This window comes from Macrobrachium nipponense, chromosome 7 (genome assembly GCF_015104395.2).
Source record: "Macrobrachium nipponense isolate FS-2020 chromosome 7, ASM1510439v2, whole genome shotgun sequence".
In the NCBI taxonomy this organism is placed as follows: domain Eukaryota; kingdom Metazoa; phylum Arthropoda; class Malacostraca; order Decapoda; family Palaemonidae; genus Macrobrachium; species Macrobrachium nipponense.
Window position 1 is genome coordinate 42,519,847 of NC_061109.1, and position 24,000 is coordinate 42,543,846.

The 24,000-nt window shown below is 37.5% G+C and overlaps 2 protein-coding genes across 10 annotated transcripts in view; one reads left to right on the top strand and one right to left on the bottom strand.

Annotated features, from left to right (window-relative positions):
* Nucleotides 1-24,000, bottom strand: part of LOC135217344 (ecdysone-induced protein 74EF-like) — an 865,315-nt gene that overhangs the window by 477,297 nt on the left and 364,018 nt on the right. For all 8 annotated transcript variants that reach the window (XM_064253154.1, XM_064253153.1, XM_064253155.1 and 5 more), the window contains one exon: nt 7,036-7,191. The gene's annotated coding sequence lies outside the window, so the exon portion shown is untranslated. The remainder of the gene's footprint in view (nt 1-7,035; nt 7,192-24,000) is intronic.
* Nucleotides 1-24,000, top strand: part of LOC135217345 (U7 snRNA-associated Sm-like protein LSm11) — a 327,200-nt gene that overhangs the window by 299,969 nt on the left and 3,231 nt on the right. The window contains exons 1-4 of one of the 2 annotated variants that reach the window (XM_064253166.1): nt 8,725-8,859; nt 11,198-11,273; nt 11,595-11,710; nt 17,435-17,573. In XM_064253166.1, coding sequence (XP_064109236.1) covers nt 8,830-8,859; nt 11,198-11,273; nt 11,595-11,710; nt 17,435-17,573 — 361 coding nt within the window. In that variant the 5' untranslated portion in view covers nt 8,725-8,829. Of the gene's footprint in view, nt 1-8,724; nt 8,860-11,197; nt 11,274-11,594; nt 11,711-17,434; nt 17,574-24,000 lie in introns of those variants that run through there. The other variant, XM_064253165.1, reaches the window with a different exon arrangement.

Sequence of the window (24,000 nt, forward strand, 5' to 3'; positions counted from 1 at the left end):
AACTAAATGATATTATATATATAGTATATATATATATAATATATATATATATATAATATATATATATATAGTATATATAAAAGATACGAAATCTGTGGTCTTTTGTATGTACTTTTTTTAAGGAAATCGATAACACTTGGGCAATCGGAATAAAAAATGTAAATATTCTGAGATTCATAACCTGTCAGAATATAAGTTATGTTCATAAGAAGTTCTTGAAACGACTTCAGACTTAAAAAAATTAAAAGTAATGGGTGTCCATGTGACTCCCCATCAACATATATAATCACAGATAACATTCAGACGAAAACAAGACGCACAAACTTTAAATTTCGTGGAATTTAGGTCACATACACTTCTTGTTAAATAAAAAATAAATTTAACACGTCTTGAACTGTTCTATACGTGTCTATGCACGTAAGAGTATCTGATTTCTTTCCGATTTTACACAATATCCTAAAACTTATCAGTAAACGTTAAATATTATCTATAAATACGAATAGCCAATCCTGTCCACTTAAAATGTACTTCCCTTGACCGAGGGCAGTTTTAAATCTTTATTTTACACCTTGCATGCTCTAAGTAAAAGATGAACAAAATTCATTCCTTTACTGTATATTGGACAAAACCTATCATTATGAGTAATACCCCCTCAAAATTAATTATATATGAAAATCTCATAACTTTTTACAGTTTCTTCTATCCATTATTCAATAACTTCTATTGGAAACCTTGAATTCTATGGCTCATCGTCTATTTTAAATGAAGGCAATGCATATGGCATTTGCAGAACTATTTTATTCATTAGGTTGCTTCTGAACACTCACCAAGCTGTTGCACAATTGATATGCTTGGGCAGCTATAAAGAAATTCATGGTATAGTTCACAGAAAAGGACAACGTCCGTCGTTTAACCTAAGTGCTCTCTTCACATATTTATAACTTTATTAAATAAAATAACTTGGATGAAAATATGGTTCTCATAAGCTTTTACCGTTACTCCTCATACTTTAGTCCAATCGAATTTCAAACTCTTTTTGAAAAGAAGAAAGTTACTGAAACATAAGTGATTTCATTAATCGACGTTAAGAGGAAACGGACCTCACTGAGGTATGGTAATTATGACTGAAAAAGAATAAAAAAAAATGTCTTAAGATATTGTCGTATTCTGCCTTATAAAATCAAACTTTAAGTCACTGCCCTCGTCAGTGGAGAATTATAGCAAATTCATGTCTGAAAGATATATTCGATGGCCATCCGAGACAAAATGGACCCTTCATAAAACTTGGAAACTTAAGTTTATAAGGGATGCGATAACTGTTCTTTCACTTTGACGAATCAGTGGAGTAACTCTTCATCCAGAAACACAAATGTCTTGAGAAATATTGACTACATACTTTCCAGTTGAATCCAACCAGACAATCATTTAGTCAATCAATCAGCAAAGGGTTTACAGATAATAATATGGAATGACATATATTATATATATATTATATATATATATATATATATATATATCTATATATAATATATGTATATGTATGTATATATATACATATATAAATTACAAATATTAATACATAAATATTGTTTATATGAATTCTAATCCGCTATACCCGAGGGATAACTTACACCGAAGGGACCGAAGGGGAATTACAACTGATAAAGCCTCGTCCTCTCTTGATGACTGTGGTCAAAGATCACTCTACATCGCCGTTTCTAAACTAGGGGGCGATTCTAATACTACTGGTGACGAAGTTACTTAATCATTTAAAATTCGCCTGGGTGGAATTTATACAGAGGTATAGAGAATTGGATTTTGAATTATATTTGTGACTTTATTTGTGAAGATAAAAAAACTCACGGTTTATGTGACAAAAATTCATATATGTATATATTAACAGGTGTGTGTGTGTGTGTGTTGCGTGTATATGGATGTAAGTATGTCTGTAATGTGAGTGCGCGCTCATCATTTCTAAAGCTAAGTCACATCAATACTACAGCTTCGTCTGAGACGGCATTTCTTTTTAACATGGATTAGTACTACCTTGAGAACCTTCAGTAAACATGATTTTACTAAAAAGAGACCTCCTTCTAAAATGAATTGTGAATTGTGATATTTCCAAATATACTGGCACCGCACTGACAAATGTCGTCGAGTTTATATCGGAAAGGTTAAATGTTATAAAAGTATTTCATAAGTAAATGCTGTCTTTTCACCGGCAATTTTACGTAAACCATTGAATTTCTGTTCAAAATTAAATGATTTTTCACTTACACGAGCGTTTACTCATAGTTCGAATTGTAATTAAAAATCAATGTGTTCATTTCATTATGGTAGAGATTTCACAGGTATCTGAAGATTTGAACAAAGCCGTAACAATTGCATCCTTCCCCTTCCCCGGCCCCCACACTCAATGGAAACTGCTCTTGTAACGCCAGTAGACTCATTTAGTGAACGAATCTTCTAGAAATCTCAGCATGAAAACACTTATTAGTGCAATATTATAATAAAAAAAGCCTCCCTTGCATACACATACACACACACACACACACACACACACACACATATATATATATATATATATATATATATATATATATATATATATATATATATATATATATATAATTATATATATATATATATATATATAAACCTATTTTTTTTAATCTTTCCTTGTACGCCCTTATTTAGACTCTTTATCCGGAAGTGGTAATACAAGGATAGGCCGGCTGTCACTTTTGCAACAGTAGTCTTCGTGATGGGGACTTCCTTCGCTTCTTTACACTTGTAATATTTTGACTGGATAAAATTAGTATCCAGAACTCTTACTCCATATTTCGGCAATTTTCTTTCCATTTCCTTTGATAGGAGAAACCATAGTCTTGCTCCCCGTACACGTGAGAGAGAGAGAGAGAGAGAGAGAGAGAGAGAGAGAGAGAGAGAGAGAGAGAGACGTATAAACATAGTATATAGGCGAGATGAAAATGGGCTCTACGCTAGGTGACCTACTCAACTGGTTCAGGAGAAAAGTGGGTCAAGGTCATCCTCTGAAAGTCAATTAAGCAATTCAAGTACTGCCTTTTTCTCTTCACGTCTGCAAGTGATTGTCAAGTGGGTCTACAGAGCACTTGCAATTCCTTCCCGACCCGTTCTTCACTTTGCAAGCTATGATGTATGCAACTCTTTACGGAAAGGATTCGAGATTAACATGATTCAGCATTACTCGTACACACCATCGTGAAAGGTTTCCGATCTCTCTCTAAAAGGAGAAGAAAATAAGAAACAATATTCGCATTGAGTCAACGTTCTGATTTTTTTGTTACAGTAAATGACATTCATTCCACCAGTTTAGTTCACTTCTCCTTACAGATGTGAAGAGCATATCGTTTTGGGAGATAATTTTCTGCACATTCATATATTCTAGTTTCCTATGTTGAAATTAAAATACTAATCCAAAAAACTTTATGCAAAGCTTTATGATAATTAGATAGTCAGCTGAAATGTCAGCTGCAGATGCCCACTTAGATATTTTAGGAAGAGGTAATGTTTATAAAGTATATAAATGTTACGCTAACAATTGCCGAAATTGGTTGACTTGGAATCTAAGTTGTAACCGTTGCGACACTATTCTTAATTCATCATTAATTTGTAGCCAAAATTAGTTTCAAATATTTCGTTAATATCATAAGATATTTCAATCTCTAGTCATTTAAATTAAGCCAACATTTATTTATACAAATGAATTTTTTGTTTCTAATGCAAGTGTGAAGACAATAAATCTTAATTATTTATTTTTTATAAAGTAACAGGAAAATATGGGATCCACTTCAAGTTCGAGACTGCCCGAGAGCGAGATCCCCTGACAGCACAAGACAGAGAGATAATTTTATTGACCACAGATCTTACTACAATCATTAATTACATTAAGTATAATTTGGTCTAAAGTACAATAGCTTCAAGCACTAATAGCTATACAACAATGCGTGCAACTCTTTACTAATACCATTGTAAGTACAGTAGTTGTACAAATATTCTACAACGAACGAACGAATGGCCTCCGAGCATAATTGAAATGTGCCGTTCGTTTACCGTAGACTTCCACTCCAGGTTCTTTATTTGCCCACCAAGGATGTCGTCTACTAATAAGCACGATGGTATATTTCTCTCCCAGCTAACTTTCACATATATGCTGATTATGGGATAAAAATCAGTTACATTGAAAGAACGTTTATACCTAAAGGTCAATCCCTGCGTGGCTAGAATAATTTACGAGAGATACCGGCGGCTTTCGAGGTGAGAATACGAGTTTCGTATGAAACGCATCAATTAACGACGTGAAAAATACGGCTCAAACCACCGATTAATGGAACAGACAAGAGAATCATCGCTTCCAACAAACTCCCTCCATCAGCGCCTGTAGGTACAAATACACAATGACGTGCGAGATGTGATGAAATGAACGCGCCTCCTCTTAACAAGTGCTTTTTCTAGGCCATCATAATGCTTGTTTACTCAGCCAGCGCCGACGTCAGATGAATTTCCGAGAACGGAGGCGAAAGCAATTTACAGATGAATTGTTATGGCTGAGCCGTGTTGATGCCTTGCGTTATAGAAATTCATCTATTAGACAAAGCCAACGTTGCCAGAGGTAAAAGCGCGTGGTTTTTTTTTTTTTCTTTTTTCATGATTACCACCTAATCCCATCTCATGTTTCTCCTGTCTTTAGGGTGATAATGAGTAGGGATCTCGACATCGTTCAGTTCCGTAATTAAGTTAGTGACATATTTTAAGAAATCAATTATTCCAGAGGAAGCTTCAGCACCCTAAATAATTCCATATGCTATCTCTGCCACTATTTAGGTACTAAATTCATTGTACCTAGTATACGTAGGTACAGTATACCAGGTACCATGAATATAGACAAAACGACATTGTAAAGGCATGCCACGACGTTTTGAACAGTACCTATTGTAGTGGCAACAAATGAAATTAAATATGTATTCGTCACCGTCCAATAATGAAGTTATTCTATTTACTCTATTATAACCCACCTATCTGGAAAACAAGTAACATACTTTGTGTAAAAGCTGATATGTTGACTTCCCAGTCAGCCAGCACTGCAGAGAGGTCATTGTTGAAAGAGTCGCACATTATATGTATTTTGCATAACAACAGAATGCAAATCTTTTCTCACAGTACGAATAATTACACGGAATTCACCGGCAATTAATAACAGTACGTTAAAGGCGATGCCAGACGAAACAATAGCTTTCTGCGAACGAACACAAAATGCTCTCACCTAGCGTCTGGGAATTCGGAATTTAAAGGGGCTACAGCACGCACCAGTACATTAGCTCGAACACTCTCGCTCGCTCCCTGTTCCGTGCACACACATACACGTAAATACATACATTAAAAAAAACACACACACACAATCATAGAGTACGACCGGAGGGAAAAGGTGTAAAATTCTGACTATTTTCTCATGAACTGTTTATGTGATCAAACTAATACATGAAAAAATAATAGTATCTAATCTACGGATTATTTGAAGCTCTAATTAAAAATATGGGTCTACTGTGTTTTTTCATCATATAAGCTTGTATATCAATACCAAATAACATCTGTGACAAGACATTCTTCAGTCTCAAAATTTTTCTAAAGTTCCTCAAGGACAAAAATAACTTTATAGCATAATTCTGTTCGAGAAAAAAAAAAAAATAGGAGATCCTGAATTGCAGGTAGAATTTAAACTGCTACACCACCGAGGTCTGGCGTGAAACCCCCATAGATTCGTGCAACACATAGTTTGCGGTGGAAGGGAAAGTGGGTCAAGAGCAGTGTAGTAGGTACGCAGTACGTTACGCTGTGCCTGGTGCAACAGTCCGGATGTCGGACTACCAGTGCATTAGCAAACTTGAGTGTAAGTAAAATAACAAATAAACGCTTCATTCCTGAAAATCTACTTGATAGCGACCAAGACCAGCTAAATTTCAAGATACGTTTAAAAGTTGAAGCCGAGAGCCTTGAACGTTCTTAATCGAATCTGCTACGTCAATAGCAAGCACAGAATAGGGGATGAAGTGTAGGAGAGACAATACCTAGAACAATAGGTTCGCCGCCGTCAAGGCAAGGCTAGGCGAAGCGGAGAGGAGAAAAATGAATGAAAGCGACAAGGACACGGAAAACAAGGCACAAGATAGGAAAATGGGGTGACGTACAAGTGCTGGACATTAGTGATAAGGTCAAATGGCGTGTGCGCTACCTCGGATACCTAGCAACAACATTGGTATTAGGGGATCCGATGATGGTGCCGACGGTAATTATCACAATACGATAACACTTGAAGCGACAAGCATACATTTTGTTTAGTCCCTGAACTCTGATACACTATATTGTAAAGAACCACTGTTAGCTTTATATACCACTGTCGAGATTTTTCAACCTAAAATTATGATTGGTGTTGTTTCTTATTATAAAAGTCGAAGGGCACGGCACGCCATGATATTTTTTTCTGTTCTAGATACCAAGTGCGAAGTACCACCCATTATTAACTCTATTAACTCCATTCATTCTCTCTCTCTCTCTCTCTCTCTCTCTCTCTCTCGTCTCTCTCTCTCTCTCTCGGAGAAAATATTTTTTCAGTCGGAACAAAGAATGATCATGGTATGTAAAAACTTCAACTCAAATAAAAACTTCAAATCCATCACGATAAAAATATGTATTGTGAAGTTTTACTGATATACCCTATCAGTTGTGAGTGCACTATGTATTTGTATGGCAAACGTCGTCCTCCCCTCCCCCCAACCCCCACTCAAGCGAACACAATGAAAGAAAGCCAGAACACCTTTTATATTATATATAATTTATATATATATATATATATATATATATATATATATATAGACTGATCGGAAATCCTCGCAAAAACAGAAAAGACACTTACTTAACACCGTAAAACCAGCCGCAGTGTGTCTCAAATGAAATGAAAAACATACCAAATACGTAAATAAAAATCGAATGTCTTACCTTGAAATAAAGAAGACTGACAGTCAGAATCTTGAAAAATGTTTCGGTGTGCGATCACTTGATGTCATTTGCGCGAGGAAAATAGTTTAAATGCCCTTTGCTTGGACACATCTCAAACACGTACGGGAAAACCTTCAGTTGACGGTGTCTACCGTTCTGGGGATAAAAGAAAAATGACAATGAATTAATTAGAGAACAGAGGTTTTCTTCCTAAAATAGTAACAAGAAATTCGATTCAAACTGTTCATACAATGCATTGTTCACATGCTTACTCCATGACAAAGGGTTACTATTTTTTACAGCTTTGTATAATTGTTTTGAAGTAAACAAATCATAATCATAAACTAGGTCGAGAGAGAGAGAGAGAGAATCAAATTTGTAACGAAAAGGAAAATAATATGCTTAGTACACAACACTTTGCAAAAGAGAAACAAAGTTCGAACTGCAATGCAATTAGCTGACGTTGCCAAGAGTGAAAACGAATGCTTTGGAAGGCTTAAATTACGGAAGGAATATTATTTACATATATACATACATACATATACATATATATATATATATATATATATATATATATATATATATATATATATTATATATATATATATATACATATACATATACATATACACATAACTCTCACAAGAAGTCTGACAAATGTTTGCATGTGAAGATTAATTGGGCTAGTCTGCTGGAGATCAAGGGATAGATGATGGTAGGTTGTAAACAATGCGGCCTTTTGTTGCATCACTGAATGAAGAGATTTCGTCCACATCGCTCGTTCAACAAACAGCAGTGCATCTACTCCGGTTTCACTCAGTGGCCGGCTATAAGGCATTCGCTTGGTAAAGCCAAGTTTTCGAGACATGTATTAAAAAATACGGTCCGTCGCGTTAAAAATAAAATTGTCCCCGTAGATCAGGCTCATGAAAATTACTCGCTAACAAGTTTGTAAAACGGCCTCTATCGAAATGCATTTTTTTTTTTTAGAAAGGCGTCGCGACGTACAAAGACCTCAATTACTGCTCTCACGAAGAAATACAGTCTGTCAGTGATTATGTTTGAAATTTTTATTTTCAAGCAGCATTATCATTTTAAGGAATGAATTCCGAGAAACAGACCTTTCGATCAACTTCTGTAAGGGTAAGTTTGTTCTAAAAATATTTGAATAGCTTCATATGTATATTTGCACGATGCACTAAATATAATATTGAGCATGTCGGGACCAAAACAACTAAATCTTTTGTTGGTTTAGATCCTATGTATTTCATTATTAACATGACGGTGATTCAGTTTCAATCAGATGAACAAAGAGATCAATAACTATTTTAAATAATATTTTTTTTTATCTTTACTCTTAAATGAGATTATATGGTTAATGCAAATTCATTCAATGAAAACGCTAAAGTAAATTACATACTGGAGACTGTACAACGAGAACTTTTAAGATTTAAAAAGTATAAATTATCAAAATAAGTTTATGATGTTGCAAAACTGAACCGTCCAAGACTCAAGTGGGTAATGTCATCACGTAAAGACTTTCCAACTATACAGATCGATGGGGGAGGAAAGAGAAGAGGAGGAGGGAGGGTGGTGCAAGGTGTATGTGATGGTTTTGGGGGAGGGGGTAGGGTGTGTGTTGGTGGAGGCATGCCAGAATAGAGAGCAATGCTGCCTTCGCCATGAGACTCGGTGGCGAATCTGATTCAAGTTTGTGTCGATAAGGATTTCAGGTGATATTTGTGAGGCGACGCGGCTTTCCTTGGCTGAAGTCGGAAATGATAAATCGTGACCATGGCAGGAAAACCTAAGCAACCCACTGAGGTAAAGAGGAAAAAAGGGACATAAAACTGTTTATCATAAGTTCCATTACCGAGACGCGGCCTGTTGTTTGTACGCAAATTACTGTGTAGCAAGAATTCCGCCTTATCTTTCCCCTAAAAGCCAGTACCATATATTCTTCCGAATGACTTGCCTAAAAATCCAGTAAACTGATGACAGCACAAGCTTTGAGTGACGTAATTGTTTACTTATTATGCGATAGAAAAGAACATACTTATAGGAACTTATATACTTCATAATCTCATTGCAACATGCCAGTTTCCTTTTTTATTTTAGAAAATTTGAAAATAAAAATAGGGGAACGATAAACTCAATGCTACATTAGTCTGATATTCGATTTAGCGGCGGAACTGTAAACTAACAACAGACTTTGATGTGGCAGTTAAAGACTTCATTCAGCAAGAAAAACAGATGTGGATTAAACAAACTCGGGAACATCAAAGTTTAGACGGAACGCTTAGCATGTCCTAGCTGTTCTTGAGAGGTGACGCCAAGTTAAACCATTTACTATATGCAGCAAGAGGAATGTCCGTTAAACTTACTTCTCTTTTTCTTTGAGATCGAGTGACAGGAGAGTGAGACGAGATCGAGTGACAAGAGAGTGACCTCACTTGAAATATCACGTAATGTCGTAACCAATTGCACACAGCTACCCGCCACAGAAAAGCACAACTTAAGTGTTGTCAGAAATTCGTTTTCTACTATAATTTTATTCTCTTGGCTTTGAAAGAAAACCTTTTTGGCAGTGATTACAGTTAAACTTATATTTCGTCTAAGCGCAAGTATAGCAAACGGGATGGACCAACCGGAGAGAAAGATATTTCTTTTATTATTCCATATGGAGTCTTATCTACGTAGACTATTGGAATTGTGTGTGGATGATATTGCTAATTTGATGAACATCATGAGTCTACTGGAAAACATAAGTTCATAATAATCTGTAGCTGTTTTTCGGGTTGCAAAATCAAGTATATGCTGAAGGATACCTAATCTCTTTGTAACTATCAAATCCATGGCCACAAGGAACCTGTTATTATTTACTGCTTACAGCATCACAAAGTATCTAATGGAACGGAAGAGAAAAAATTAATTTGAGGGTCCGACTTACGGCTATCTTTTTTTAAATAGGCACTCTTGTATTTCGAACCTAAAATTCTTCCCACATTCTGAAGAATTTGACATTGAGAACTTGGTCTTAACCTGAGGAACAAGCAGGGAGATATTTAAGAAAGCGTTGGGCTTAGTTTTTCAGACAACGAAGTGACTTCAGTCGATCCAGACATACACCTTTTTTTTTCCCACTCGGTTACTCGTCGTTGTCTAAAGGTAACGTTGGCTCGACAATTTGTTTGCCAAGCTATTTTATAGAATAATTGCACTTTTGTTCTGGTAGATACGAGAGACAAAGTTACAGATGAAAGTTTCTTGATCAACTTCCCCAAACTGGAAATGAGATCTTGCAATTTATTACATTTCCTTAATACAGCTACTGACATTACTAAATTAAATTTACTAAGCAACACCAAGTTGTAAAGTTGATAATGATTTTAGGAAGAAAAAAGATGAAGGAACGAATGATTAAAAAACTTCTTTCAGAAAAAATAACAAAAGATGAGAAAGTGTCTTTGTGAGAGTCATCTGAAATTATATATGCTGCAAATGACTGGCAGCACCTGGCATTAAGTTTTTTCGCTAAATGTTCCGTGATTCACTCGAACACTCCGAGACGTAATTAGCCGTAATTCCTATTTTCCTGTCTCAGAACTCTCAAATTTGTTAAAAATTGAATCAAAACTCCAGTGGCAGGTGTCAATTCGTGAAGACAAAGAAAAGTTACGTTCGTCGACCTAGCTTCACTTTAGACTCGTCTTTAAATGTCGAAAACCAGTTTCTCAAACATACCTGTACTATTTTACACTTCCCTCAAAATGAGTACTTCCTGTACGTCGAAGAATGAAACCAAAAAAACACAGCACATTCGGTTCTGCAGTATTCCACTGACGAAAAGAGGATGAGCAGGAATCAATATGAAAGACCTTTCGGTGCATCACTTTAAACAGTTCTGACGAAATTGTGCACAATGCCATCTTCATCATCATCATAAGCTAAAGATAGTGAAGGAATTGGTACACGTTTCACGCATAGGACAAAATTTCAATCACAAAATAGAAAAAAAAATAATAGCAAAAACAAATGTGTCTCCGGAATTGTTTTTATGATTATAAACTTTTACCTAACGACAGCAGCCACTACTATAAATGTTGAAATTAACTGTAATCATTCATAAATAAGTGATAAATTATACTTATTTTTCCAACAGGTTCTGGGACCAGGTGGAATACCCACCCGTCGAGTGGCACCTGTGCCGGCCAACAGGAATTTCAGCGAAGACCAAGGTAAGCAGCTTTTCTTCAAACATTACTCAAGGGACTAGCAATTTTTATTCAGTCCATTGATTTAGTTTTCTTATTTTACTCTTTAATTCCCAAAGGGGAAATTGCGGTTTTTATTTGCTCAAATTTTAATCATTTTACTGGATAAAGCAGCACATTAAATACTTGATTCTAAACTTATTTGAAAATTTCTTGTTAATCTTTTGCGTTTGGTTAATTTTATTGAAATATGTTTGTTGCTCAGCGCAGAAATGAATGTCATGCGTTTGAGGTGCTTGAATCATGATATACCACTGAAACGGAAATCTGTCACTTCTTCGGCAGGTCTGATAAGAGGCCGAGGCCGCAAGCGACTGCGAAATGTTCTCAACCGGATGGAGGAAATCCAGGGGCCCTTGGCTGTCCTTCGTCGGTGCCAACAGGAGAATATCAGAGTCAAGGTGAGGGAGAAAACAATCGTTCGTCGCGTCTCTCCTGTTTCACAAAAACTTTCCTTTTCCTCGTGTCTGACTGAGCGGCTATTTTGGTTGTTTGATGATGCTTCAGACAACTAAAATAGCTACTCGGTCACACACGAGTAGCCCCGAAGAATAGGCCGACTCGGCCATTGTTGCACGATCAGCAGCGATCTCGAATTGAAGATGAAATTGTACATATATAACCCATTTCACCTTACACATTTGGAAGAACGATCTTCGAAGTATACGATCTCTTTGTGTAACTTGCATATTCCTCTTGATTATGTATTGTTTCCAACACATTTTACATACACACACATATACTATATATATATATATATATAATATAATATATATATATATATATATTATATATATATATTATATATATATAATTCAAAATTCAGTCCAACAATACATGAATGGGAAACGTTTGGAGGCCATGTATGTTAAATAATACAACCATTAAAAACGAAATAAATACACGGTTCCAAAAAGTGTTTATAATAGCAAATACTCACACAGGTCCAGTATATTTTATAGCAATGTAATAAAAGGAATGGAAAAGAATTATTAATAAAATACATAAATGCATGTACTTAAAGGTTCACGTATAAATGTTATGCATACGTGCGCACGTTGAGAGAGAGAGAGAGAGAGAGAGAGAGAGAGAGAGAGAGAGAGAGAGATCCTTTATTTTCATGCGAGGGACTACATATTTAGAACTGTAAATGACCACAAGTTATGAAACATCAAAAACATTGTAAATATTCCGACGGCATAAAATAAAACGTGGTAACAATAGAAAAAAAAACAATCACATAAAAGTATTCGCATCGCCAATAACCGTGCAATCCTACTTCATAAAATGACATTTCAGCGCAAAGTGATACTATCTGCAACAGCTCTATCACTCTGTACACCAGTATTTTTAATAAAGCCCCGTTGGAATAAACGACCATTGATATACTGAGTACGGCAATACAATTGCGGCGTCCATTAGGCGGGCAAAAATGCGGAGATATTTTGGGGCTTCTTTTTATAAATGCTTTTTTTTAATCTTATGACAAAACTCTTTGTGGTTCTCTCTGCTTTGCTAATGAAGCCGTCGTCATGACCAACACTCGAAAAGAAAGATGGAAGCGCCTGAGAGTCAAAATCTCTCGTCAAGGACACAGGTATGATATTTCAGTCAAGAGACCAGCTGCATCCAAAAAGAATTTTAGAAATTGCATGCTGGAAAAATGCAGTTACAGCATTCTGATACTGAATGGGCAGAAACAACCGATGCTGTCAGAGCAAAGCATCAACAAACCCAAGAGCACACCATCTGCAATAGGTCACCCCAGCGTTGCCCCAAAAATATTCCCTCTCCCCCACCCCCCCATCCCCTACCCCATCGAAACTTTCACTCTCAATGCATTCCCTTTAGGGGATGTATAGAGAGAGAAGAGAGAGAGAGAGAGAGAGAGAGAGAGAGAGAGAGAGAGAGAGAGAGGATGGTCAACGCGCCGCCGTTTGTTTGATTTCTCTACTATGTGCACCCCACTATGTACATTTGATCTTTAAAAAAGTTATAAAAAAAAAACAAAAGAATACCTTACATGCAGCATTTTGAACTGTTGCAATCGTTGAATAAAATGGTTCGGTTCACTTTGATGGATCACTCGTTATCTAGGCAATTATTATATCTTTTCATATTATAGAATGATATCATTCTTGCGGGACCATTGCAGCATACACGGGACCTTTAACGAATCCTCTAATAAATATTTTGTGAGTAAATGCTTCATGAAACCCTTTAAAAAAGGACCTCTTCCAAAGTTACACAAATGAGTCACTTGTCCGCGTATCTCAGAGATCAGTATATCTTAGATTAACCAGACCACTAAGCTGAAACAGCTCTCCTAGGCCTGGTCCGAAAGATTGGATATTTTTACGTGGCTAGGAATCAATTGGTTACTCAGCAACGGGACCTACAGCTTATTGTGGACCCGAAACACAGTATATCGAAAAATGGATTTCTAATCACAAGAAATACATTCCCCTGATTCCTGGTTGGCAGATTGGGAAGCGAGCTCCGACTACCAAATTGGTAAGCGCGCACGTAACCAAATCCTCCAACGAGGAACTTTATCTCTGAGATAAACTATCGTTCGTTGAAATTCATTATTATAGTGAAATCGTCCTTTTTCTTGATTTTTAGGATGTCTGTACGAATCATAACTTCTGCAATCACGACAATTCTAAAGAATCAAAAAAGCTGTTCCTCGTCATGATGATTTGCACAGGAAATCCTAAATTATCCTCCCCCCATCGCGTACGTACGAATGAAAGTGACAACCCCTCTAGCTTGTCCGCCGCTCACTCTCTCTGGTGCTGCTGTTCCTGTAGTTTCACTAAAGGAAAATCCATGGTTCTCATCTCGAAGGTGGCTATTGACTTCAGATCTCGGGGAGGCGCACACTCCGAGAGCAAGAAAGGGTCACAAGTAGTCGAGAAGAGGAGTAAACTGGGGTATTGATAAAGAGGAAACAGGTGTTTGTATTGTGATGATAGTGGGTTAAGAGAGTAAAAGGGCGGAGGGGAGGGGGTTGGGAGGTGAAAGAGGACGGTATCAATGGTGGAGGAGGGAGGGGGAGGGGGAAGGGGTACAGAGGAGTGAGCTGTGGTTGAAGCACACCCGGTATAATGTGGGTCAGTGGGTAAAGGTCGGGGGGTATTGGGACCACCACCACCACTGCACTATCTATCCCTCTAAACCCACATTAACAAACACGTCCCTTACCTACCCCTCCCATCCCCTTCACCGTCATCACCTCAGGACCCCTTTCTCCATTGTTCCCTTCCCTTCTATTAATATTTTTATTGCATCCAAGCGATTCCCACAGACAGACAACGTCCCCCTCAGCCATCTATTGCTTGAGTTTTATCTTAACCCTGCAGACTTCTCCATTTGATCTTGCCAAGGTCATCAATTGGGAGGCCATTCTTTTGCCCTTTCTGCCCTGTAGTTTCGTTGCCTTCATGAAGAGGCCCTTTGGTCTGGTGCTACATTTTCATCCCAACGGTTCCTCGAGTCCCAGTTGTATGTACAGACTTCGAATCAACATCTGCGTGGCCAGACTGCAAGCGTGATCTTTAAAAAACCAACCGGACACTCCCCTGATTCTTACTCCCTCACCTCTCTCCCCCTTCTCTCTCTCGTGCTCCTCCCCCCTCTCTCTTCTCTCCCTTCTTCCGCTTACAGTTGTAATGGCAGCTCATTTTTCTTTATCAGTTTAATGAGTCATTTTATTCGGAAAGGTTGTTGGAAATTACATTAACTACGACAATAAATGAATCAATACAAAAATAAGCACTTTTCCACACTACACGATTTAGGAGGTAATTAAGGGTTGAACAGGAAAGGAAACTTGTCGTTCAAACTGGGTTATTGTTCTAAACGTCACGCTAAAGGCATTTCCTTTGATATTTTCGAAGGAGACGTCCTAAAAAGTAATGAATGTTCTGCAATACTCGTGTCTCATGGAGAGGCTAGACTAGTGGTTTGTTAAGAAACTGGGATTGTCCCATCTACGAAAAAAAAACTACGTACTACAGCGCAACAAAGTAGTAAAGTGGCAGGTGGCCCCCCAAAAAAAAATTTTTTTTTTCTTTCTTTGTGACACTGGCGTATTTATGCAGTCATTTGAAGGTTGGTGTAACTAATGTCAAAAACAAGACGGATAACAAATTATTTTCTTAACATTAAACATTCATCATGGACATCTAATTATACAAGCAGATGATGTCCTTTAATTTTATATTGTACATTTCAGCACAGGTTCTGTTATCAAAACTAAATTCTCCGAAAAAAACTAGTTTGTGACAACAAGTTTCTTATATTTTGAAAGCAAATCAAAATATGACATGAAATGAGGCGTTTCCCATCCATTTTAAAATACACTGACACTGAGTTGCATCAAAAAAATATTTTGCTGAATTCCGTCAAAATTCCACCACTGGATAAATTGCATGATGGAACGCAAACTCTCCTTGAAATCGCTCAACTTTTGAGGCAGAATTATGTATGCAGAAGTGGTTACACGCAACTTTGTTTAGAAACGACTTTTATTTATTTACCTGTTAATAACAGTGTATCTGCGGGTTTCGCTTCACAAAATTATAGCATAAAAAAGTTTCTCTCCACCAAAGTACCGCCTCTCAAAGTTTATCTTTACAAAAAACAAACAATGTTGCATCCAAGATTTTCAACTCGGAAGTCATTACAATTACCACACACTGAAATCTTCAGTTCAGGATTTACATCCTCACCTTTATTTCCGGCCTGGAAAGCGGGAGGTTTGTTTATTGTATATCAATTAAAGTGAAAACCGGGACTCTTTTTACATAAAATTAATTATCCTCTGCCACCCTGAGCGAACACCAGACGCTGTTCTTCGGCATAGCAGTCTGGTGAGCTTGAAGAGAGAAGCGCTGGCAAGAAAATAGATGTTCAACTTTAAGCTTCTCTGGTTCCAGACCAAATGATTTTTTTCCTCTCTTATTATTTTTTTATTTATTTTTATTTTTTTGCTGCTGCTGGATATGACACACTATGAATGTCTTTTTGTAGACAACGCTTCCAGTTGTTATTTTGATGCTAATGAAGGTAATCATGAGATAATTACGAAATGAAAGGGAGACAACAATGATTCATACGTGGCCGTTTGTAGTGCATGAAAGCCTTTGGGGCCCAGCACATGATAGACACCCGGTATGAGTTAAAGAGCTCTCACTAAGTTACTTTTAATTAGACCGCTTGTTATTGATCATCTAATGAGCTTTTGAGAGAAGGGTGAGAACAGAAGTGGAACCCCGATGAAGTAAACAACGAGAGAGAGAGAGAGAGAGAGAGAGAGAGAGAGAGAGAGAGAGAGAGAGCAGGGCTATTACGTAATTGCTGAAAGCTTCACCCGGAAGTGTGATGGAAGCAATATTTGTTTACATCCGCTGTAACCATGGCAACAGTAATGGGTGTCCACAGAGAGAGAGAGAGAGAGAGAGAGAGAGAGAGAGAGATAGTAAGCACATGGGTTATGATTCCTAGCTGGAGAAATCTGACGGTGTCAGTAGAGCCAAGGACGAGGTCATACCTGAAGGGAGAGGGGAGTGGGCTGGGGGGAGGAGGAGAGTGGAAGAGAGAACAGCCATAAAGGGTGGCAGAGCAGAGAGGGAAAGTTAAGGGATAAGCGGCAGCTACTCGAGATGACTGGATGAAGGGAATGAGGGGGGGGGGAAGTTTGGGGGAGAGGAGAGGGGAGGAAGGCGGAACAATAACAATAAAGAATAAAGAAAAGGAAATCAATTCAAGGACGGTGAGTAAGCTTAACTTAGATAAGAACTAACAGCGTAACAAGCGCAGCTGGCGAATCTGCGACAACGTTGATATTTTTTTCTTTTTTTAGGGCTCTGTAATAAATTTTCTGCTAATGGTTTCCGTTGAAATAGCCATTATCTTTTCCCTAGTAATTATTTAAAACTTGAAATTTTGTTACGACATATATCATAACCAATGTTTTATTATATAAAAAAGTATAAGCTTAGAAACAAAGTATTTGAAGGACATATAGAAGCTCATTAAATTGTTTATTCTATCAGCCCTTACGCCTCAGTAATAACTTTTTATAATCTAAATAAACAATTCCATTCGTTTCATTTCAGGTCTACACCAGGAACCACAGTGAGATAAGAGGATTGGTGACGGGTTACGTGATAGCCTTCGACAAACACTGGAATTTGGCCCTAAGGGACGTCGACGAAGTGTTCCAGAAGAAAATTCGTTGCAAAACGCCAGCACTCGGTAAGTAATTATATATATGTTACCGCGAACAAAAATTCAAATTCCGTAGTTATCAATTCAACACCATCCACACTGATATCAACAGGTAGGATCCTCCTAACATAGACGGTCATAATGATAGAATTGATATTTGTATAAAGGCCGTTTTATAATATAAATTACACGTTGAATAACTGAATTTGGTTGAGTAATGGGCTGAGCGTTATAGAATTTCGGTCATCGATTTCATTAAAATGGCGCTTCTGTTCTATAAGGGGTAAAAAAATTAGTTTTCATTTTCCAGGCATCGTCAATTGCATTTACTCGTATATACGCATAATTCTGTGCTTATTTATCCAAAACTCAAACGTTTTTAAAGAAATCATGCAAATAGACTCAGATCAAGGGCGGGATTTGAGTAAGGATTTTGTACTATTTTGTGGAAAATATAATGAAATTGATTTTTTACTACTAACACAAAAACCTTCATATGACTGACATAAAACATCATAAATTTTCAGTTCTTTCAAAGTATATTAATTATACAGCAAACTTATTCAATGTTATCGTCAGCGCTGTTGCTACAGGTAAACTACGCAGATAGAAGTCCTTGAATTAAGAAAAAAAAATGGAGGTGGGCTTTAAGCAACAGATTGGTCATGTCATAAAATTGAAAGGTACTACTTTTCAGGTAGACGGAATACGTTAGCAGTAGAGAAGTTTTCCGAAAAGAATACAAGAAGAGAAATCGCTTTGTTTCGTTAAACAACTAGGAAAGGAATCTTAAGCACTGCGTCAGACATCAATGGTTTTACGCAATCTCAGTCTAGACGGAAGGAAGTCTTCCGATTTCCTTATACTACGCAAGATTGGCTTATGTCTATAAAAAGAAATTATTATCGTTTCAACGCTCAGATTTTAGTAAATCGATATTTTTTTCATTACCGTACAAGCACCCGCCATTAAAATAAATTCAAGCAACAGATAAAAAAAAATCCTCTGTTCCCATCTAGTCATTTTATGTGACTTTAAAGTTTATTCTTTTAATATGAACAAGAAGCGACCCAAAAAAGTCTCGAATACATACAGAACAGGAATATCAAATGCTGGCTAGTACATGCATGCGCAAAAATTCAGGGATAAAACGAGAGAAATCGTGAAAGGAGTGAGCCCAGGGTTGCAAAGGGAGGTCCCCTCTGGGTGGTTGGCTGGTCTGTCTCAGTTGTCAACCAGGAGTCGTGTTGGCGGTTGAGCAAAAGTAGGCCAAGATCAACCCAGAGTCGCTGGCTAAACTAACCCCTTTCCCCCCCAAATCCCCTCCCTCAACCCTGCACTATCCAACCATCTCTTTTACCACTTTCTAATTACGAAGATTCGGTGTTTCAAATGACGTACCATCTCACAGGGTACGTTCATTTTACTCTATAACATGAAGGAATAAAACATTTTTTTCACTGCAGTGGCTTCACGTCGTTTGTAGCATTACCTGTTAGTTATTGATATTTAAGGCCAGTGCAACCTTGGCTAAATCGCTGAAAATTTAAATGTAAACTATTAACTGTACTGAGGCCGCTCATTATTCATTTTGAAAGCTACGCATTTCTGAAATCTTTTGCAATACCTGATATACATGAACATTAACTTTGCTAAGGCAGAATTTTATTAATATCAATATCCACACAACTACTGCTCGTAATCATGACAATATTACTTAAAGATGGGAAGACGGCGATCTGGGCTAAAGCCTTAACTTTTTCGATATGCCAATAAGTAACGTGTCCTTTGGAGGGATATTGGAACCTCTGGTGATGCCAAGCTCTCCGAGAAATTAATCTCCCATCCAGATGTGACAGACGAATACTCAATATAAGGATAAGATATAATGTATACTCATGTGTTTTCAGCCTGTCCAGCTGTTAATTCCATGACATTCTCGACTAACAAAACGAAGGACAAAACAGACTCGTGCTTTGACTCATGAATACTACGTCAGTGTTATGATCCTTAACTTGAAATAACGTCGTACAGTTTCACACAGTTAATGGAATATCCCTACGAGTTATTCTTAAACGTTACCTGTAGGTAGCATTAAACGTGACACCTACTTCCAATGAAATGTAACATTCCACTGAATACTGTCACCAGACCACAAATGAATAAATTATGGCGATTAAATACTCATATATAATATATATATATATATATATATATATATATATATATATATATATATATATATATATATATATATATATATATATATATATATATATATATATATATATTTGCAACCGACGATGCAAAATGAGATCAAGGTTATACGAGGGAACGTCTTCTCGCCAACCCCACCATATTGTCCCCCGCCCGGCCTCTCTCTATCTCCCCGGGGCCCTTTCTCGCCCTATGCTACCTTTCGAGGCTTTTTTAGACGCGTGCGGTCAAAGTAAAAGCAAAGAGAGACACAAACTGCTTCATAGTCAAAATTTGCTCAAGTTTTTTCTCATATTCTTACTGCTTCTTCTATTTCCGCAAGGTGGGGAAGGCCATTTGTTCCTCACTTCTTCCCTCTTGCCTATTTTACTTTCGAAAACAATTCTTTCTCATGTAGTTTATATATATATAATATATATATATATATATATATATATATATATATATATATATATATATATATAAGAAGGCTAAGATTGAGAGCTTTAAAATACAAATTTGTATACGGATATAATCTCAAGCGAGCTGCACATAACGGAGATTTATTATAAAGTGGGGGTGGTGAGTGAAATTTCACGATTGTTTAGATTAAATACCTTCCTTTTTTGTATTTACTACATTATATATATATACTAGTATATATATATATTATATATATATATATATATATATATATACACACAAAATTTTGTATCGGATATAATCACAAGCGAGCTCAACATAAACGGAGATTTTATTTTAAAGTGGTGGGGGTGAAGTGAATTTCACGATTGGTTTAGATTAAATACTTCCTTTTTTGTATTTACTACACATTATATATATATATATATATATAATAATATATATTATATATATATATTATAGTATATATATATATAATATATATATAAATATACATACAAAATGTCATCATCCTAAGCTTATTAGCCTCAGCTTGAAAGAAACCCCGGTACAAAGTTGCGCACGGTATGATCCGGCAACAGGTGGCTCTGTCTGAACCTGCAAAATCACGGGGCTTCTCTTGGGGGCTCCAGAACTCGACCACAAATTTTCTTTCTCACAAGGAGCAGTCGAATGCTCCTCTCACTTATTCTCGCAGCTATGATACAGTGAAGCCATACAAGCCATATTTTTTTTCCCATTAGGAGATGGTAAATTTACATGCAATATTTGCTATGGATTCCACAGTACAAAATTATATGGATTGCGACAGCGTCAGTATTGAGAAGCCGATTTCTAGAAATTATGCTAGAAATACTGCACAGTTTGTCATACAGGGACATAAATAACTGATATCTAGTGGGGTTAGTGTAACAAGTTGCATGGGAATAACATGTGCAATAAAATGGGGCTATACACACACACACACACAGCATATATATATATATATATATATATATATATATATATATATATATATATGTATATATATATATATATTCCATTGAAACGTTAATTTAAAAAATGGATCGTAAATATTTTTATTGAAAATTCAAAGGGAAATACACCCTTCAAACCGAAATACACCCTTCAAACCTTAACTTACGTTTGGCCAATTCATAATCTACGCTTAAAACCCAAAAGATCTGAATCTAAGTAAATTACCTGGAATTGTCATACTCAGATGCACAATTAGACAACTTTTATGAGATTTCAGTCACCTTATAGATTCGATTACCAGCATTAGAAACTTGACTGTCCCACGGTTTCTAATACTCTTTTGTGAGTTAGTTTCTCCCCATTTTGTCTCAATCCATGAGAATTCTGAAGGAATACCTACTACGGACCTTTCACTAGAATCACATAACAAATCAAGGTGACAGTGATTACCGAAGTCGCTTTTCCGGCACACTAACTGAATCCATCCATCCATCCATCCATAGTATCCGTTCGTGTGTCTTTTAAACACGCGTGCGCGCACACACACGCTCGTGCTTGCACCCCTGTAGTGTCTCTCTCTTCATCATACAGCGAAAGTTAAAACCCACACGCCACTTGGCTTAGAGATTACAACCCCTCCGGTAATAATGGTGGCTTCGGCGAAAATAGCCAGATTTCACGCAGTTGTGTGAGCGGAATGGAAGAACGGGAGAAGGGGAGGGGAGGGGAGGGGGGTGGGAGGAGTGGTCGTGCCAATGAGAAGGAATCGCCTGAGAGAGAGAGAGAACACCAGCAGGTACCTGAAGGGGGTTAGATGGAAAGGGAGGGGTTGAGAAGGAGGGGGGTGAAGGGAGAGAAGAGTGAAAGCTAGAGGAGGCGAGTTTCGCTTACGAGTTGTTTGCCTGAACGTCGAGATTAAAATTCGACTAACGAAAAGGTTTACGCCTTCATATGTTGATGCCCTACTGAAATACAAGAGGCCTCTTCGTGCGAAGGATCGAAGCTCAAGGAGTGACAGAATAATCCCTTATATATGGCGATTTAGCTTCGTTTTATTTCCCCCGTGCGAGCCAAATTTCTCTTAGAACCTTGGGAGGGAAGTGAAGCATAGCATGGGAGTGGTTGGGGGGGGGGGGGGGAAGCTCAACTCATTGTTATTGTTGTTCGTTGCACAAACCAAACCCCCCCCCCCCCCCAACTTGTTTTTCTTCGGGGAATACACCTCTCTCTGCTTAGTATTACATGAAATAATGCTAGTGAAAGTAATAGTAGTAATAATAGTCTTTTAAAAAATTGGTAAACTATTAGTTTGATCAGAAAATCGAAATGCAACAATATGCAGTGATATTTACTATATACCTTGGAAAATTAGGGTCTGCGTCTCCAGTCACATCGTTAAAAAGAGAAAACCGGTATACTACAAATTTGAGAGAGAGAGAGAGAGAGAGAGAGAGTGGAAAGCAATAATCTAGAAAGGAATATAAAATGTGTAAATATACCTGGTAACACCCAGCCTCAAAAATTAATCGAAGAAAATGTAACCGGAGGGAAATAACTGACTGATAGCAGGCTATCTGGCGTCACATACGACCGAATGGGATTCCTGTGGAAAGCGAAAGACACGACTGCTTTAAGAGCGAAGAGATAGGAGAGAACATTCACCCGAACAGGTAATAATGATGATGGAGAATATGCACGAAAAGAAGAGAGAGAGAGAGAGAGAGAGAGAGAGAGAGAGAGAGAGAGAGAGAGAAAGTAACGTAAAAGGGAAGAAGACCTGAGATCCGAAAGCGCCGGTGAAAGTAACAGCGAAAACGTAACGATGAAGAGAGATCGAAAGTCATTCGAACAAGGAAACTAGCGGCGGAGTTTTGGACGAAAAGGAAACCGCAAGCACGCAAGCGCGCACCACATGCGAGAATGTTTAAAGAAACGGCAGCGGTGAAAGAAGGGAATCAAATAAAAGTGCTTTAGTCGGCGAGAATGTGATGACGGCGTTAGGAAAGGTAATAGGAAGGGTTTGAGTGGGGTGGGTGGGTGGTTGAGGAGGGGGTTATCGAGGTGGGGTTGACGTAAGTAGGCCAAGATCAGCGTGCGTCAGTGGGGTAAGTTCACGATCAGTGTGTCAAGGGGCCCCCCCCCAAAAACCCCAAGTTATTCTTCCCCAATCAGCTTCCCCCCTCCCATCCCCATCCCATTCCCTAGGGTTCTTGCTACACCTTCACTCTCATATCCACGCTCTCTCTCTCTCTCTCTCTCTTTATTTCTCTCTACATCCAGGACCCCAACCCAACATTGGACAGCCCTTTATTCTTCACAGCATGGAAATCTCTCTCTCTCTCTCGTGTGACACCTACTTCATAGTGCCGTAGCTTTCATCTTTTTTAGCAATAGAGCAATTATTTTCGAAATGACTATCGATAGAGAAACGGTTGTGGCGGGGAGAAAAGTTCTTCACTTGAACGTCGGATGGATGGGCTGGGGAATGAGCCCTATTATGGAAGAAGATGAAAGTAAAGGTGCAAAGGTAACAGTCCATTCTCTTGCCGCTCGATCCACTATAAGTCCATTCGTTACATATAGAACACGAATGTTGAATCGTATATCAGTCATTTTTCGACAGGCACTTATTTTTAACTTTATCATTTGCAGTATCTCTCATTTCTCACTGATAAGTGTATCATGTTTTTCCAGCATACATTTCCCGCGTGTTCTACACACACACACACACACACACACACACACACACACATATATATATATATATATATATATATATATATATATATATATATATATATATATATATTAATTCTTCCAATACTACTTACTGGTTCGCCACTGGATTGCGAAGAGT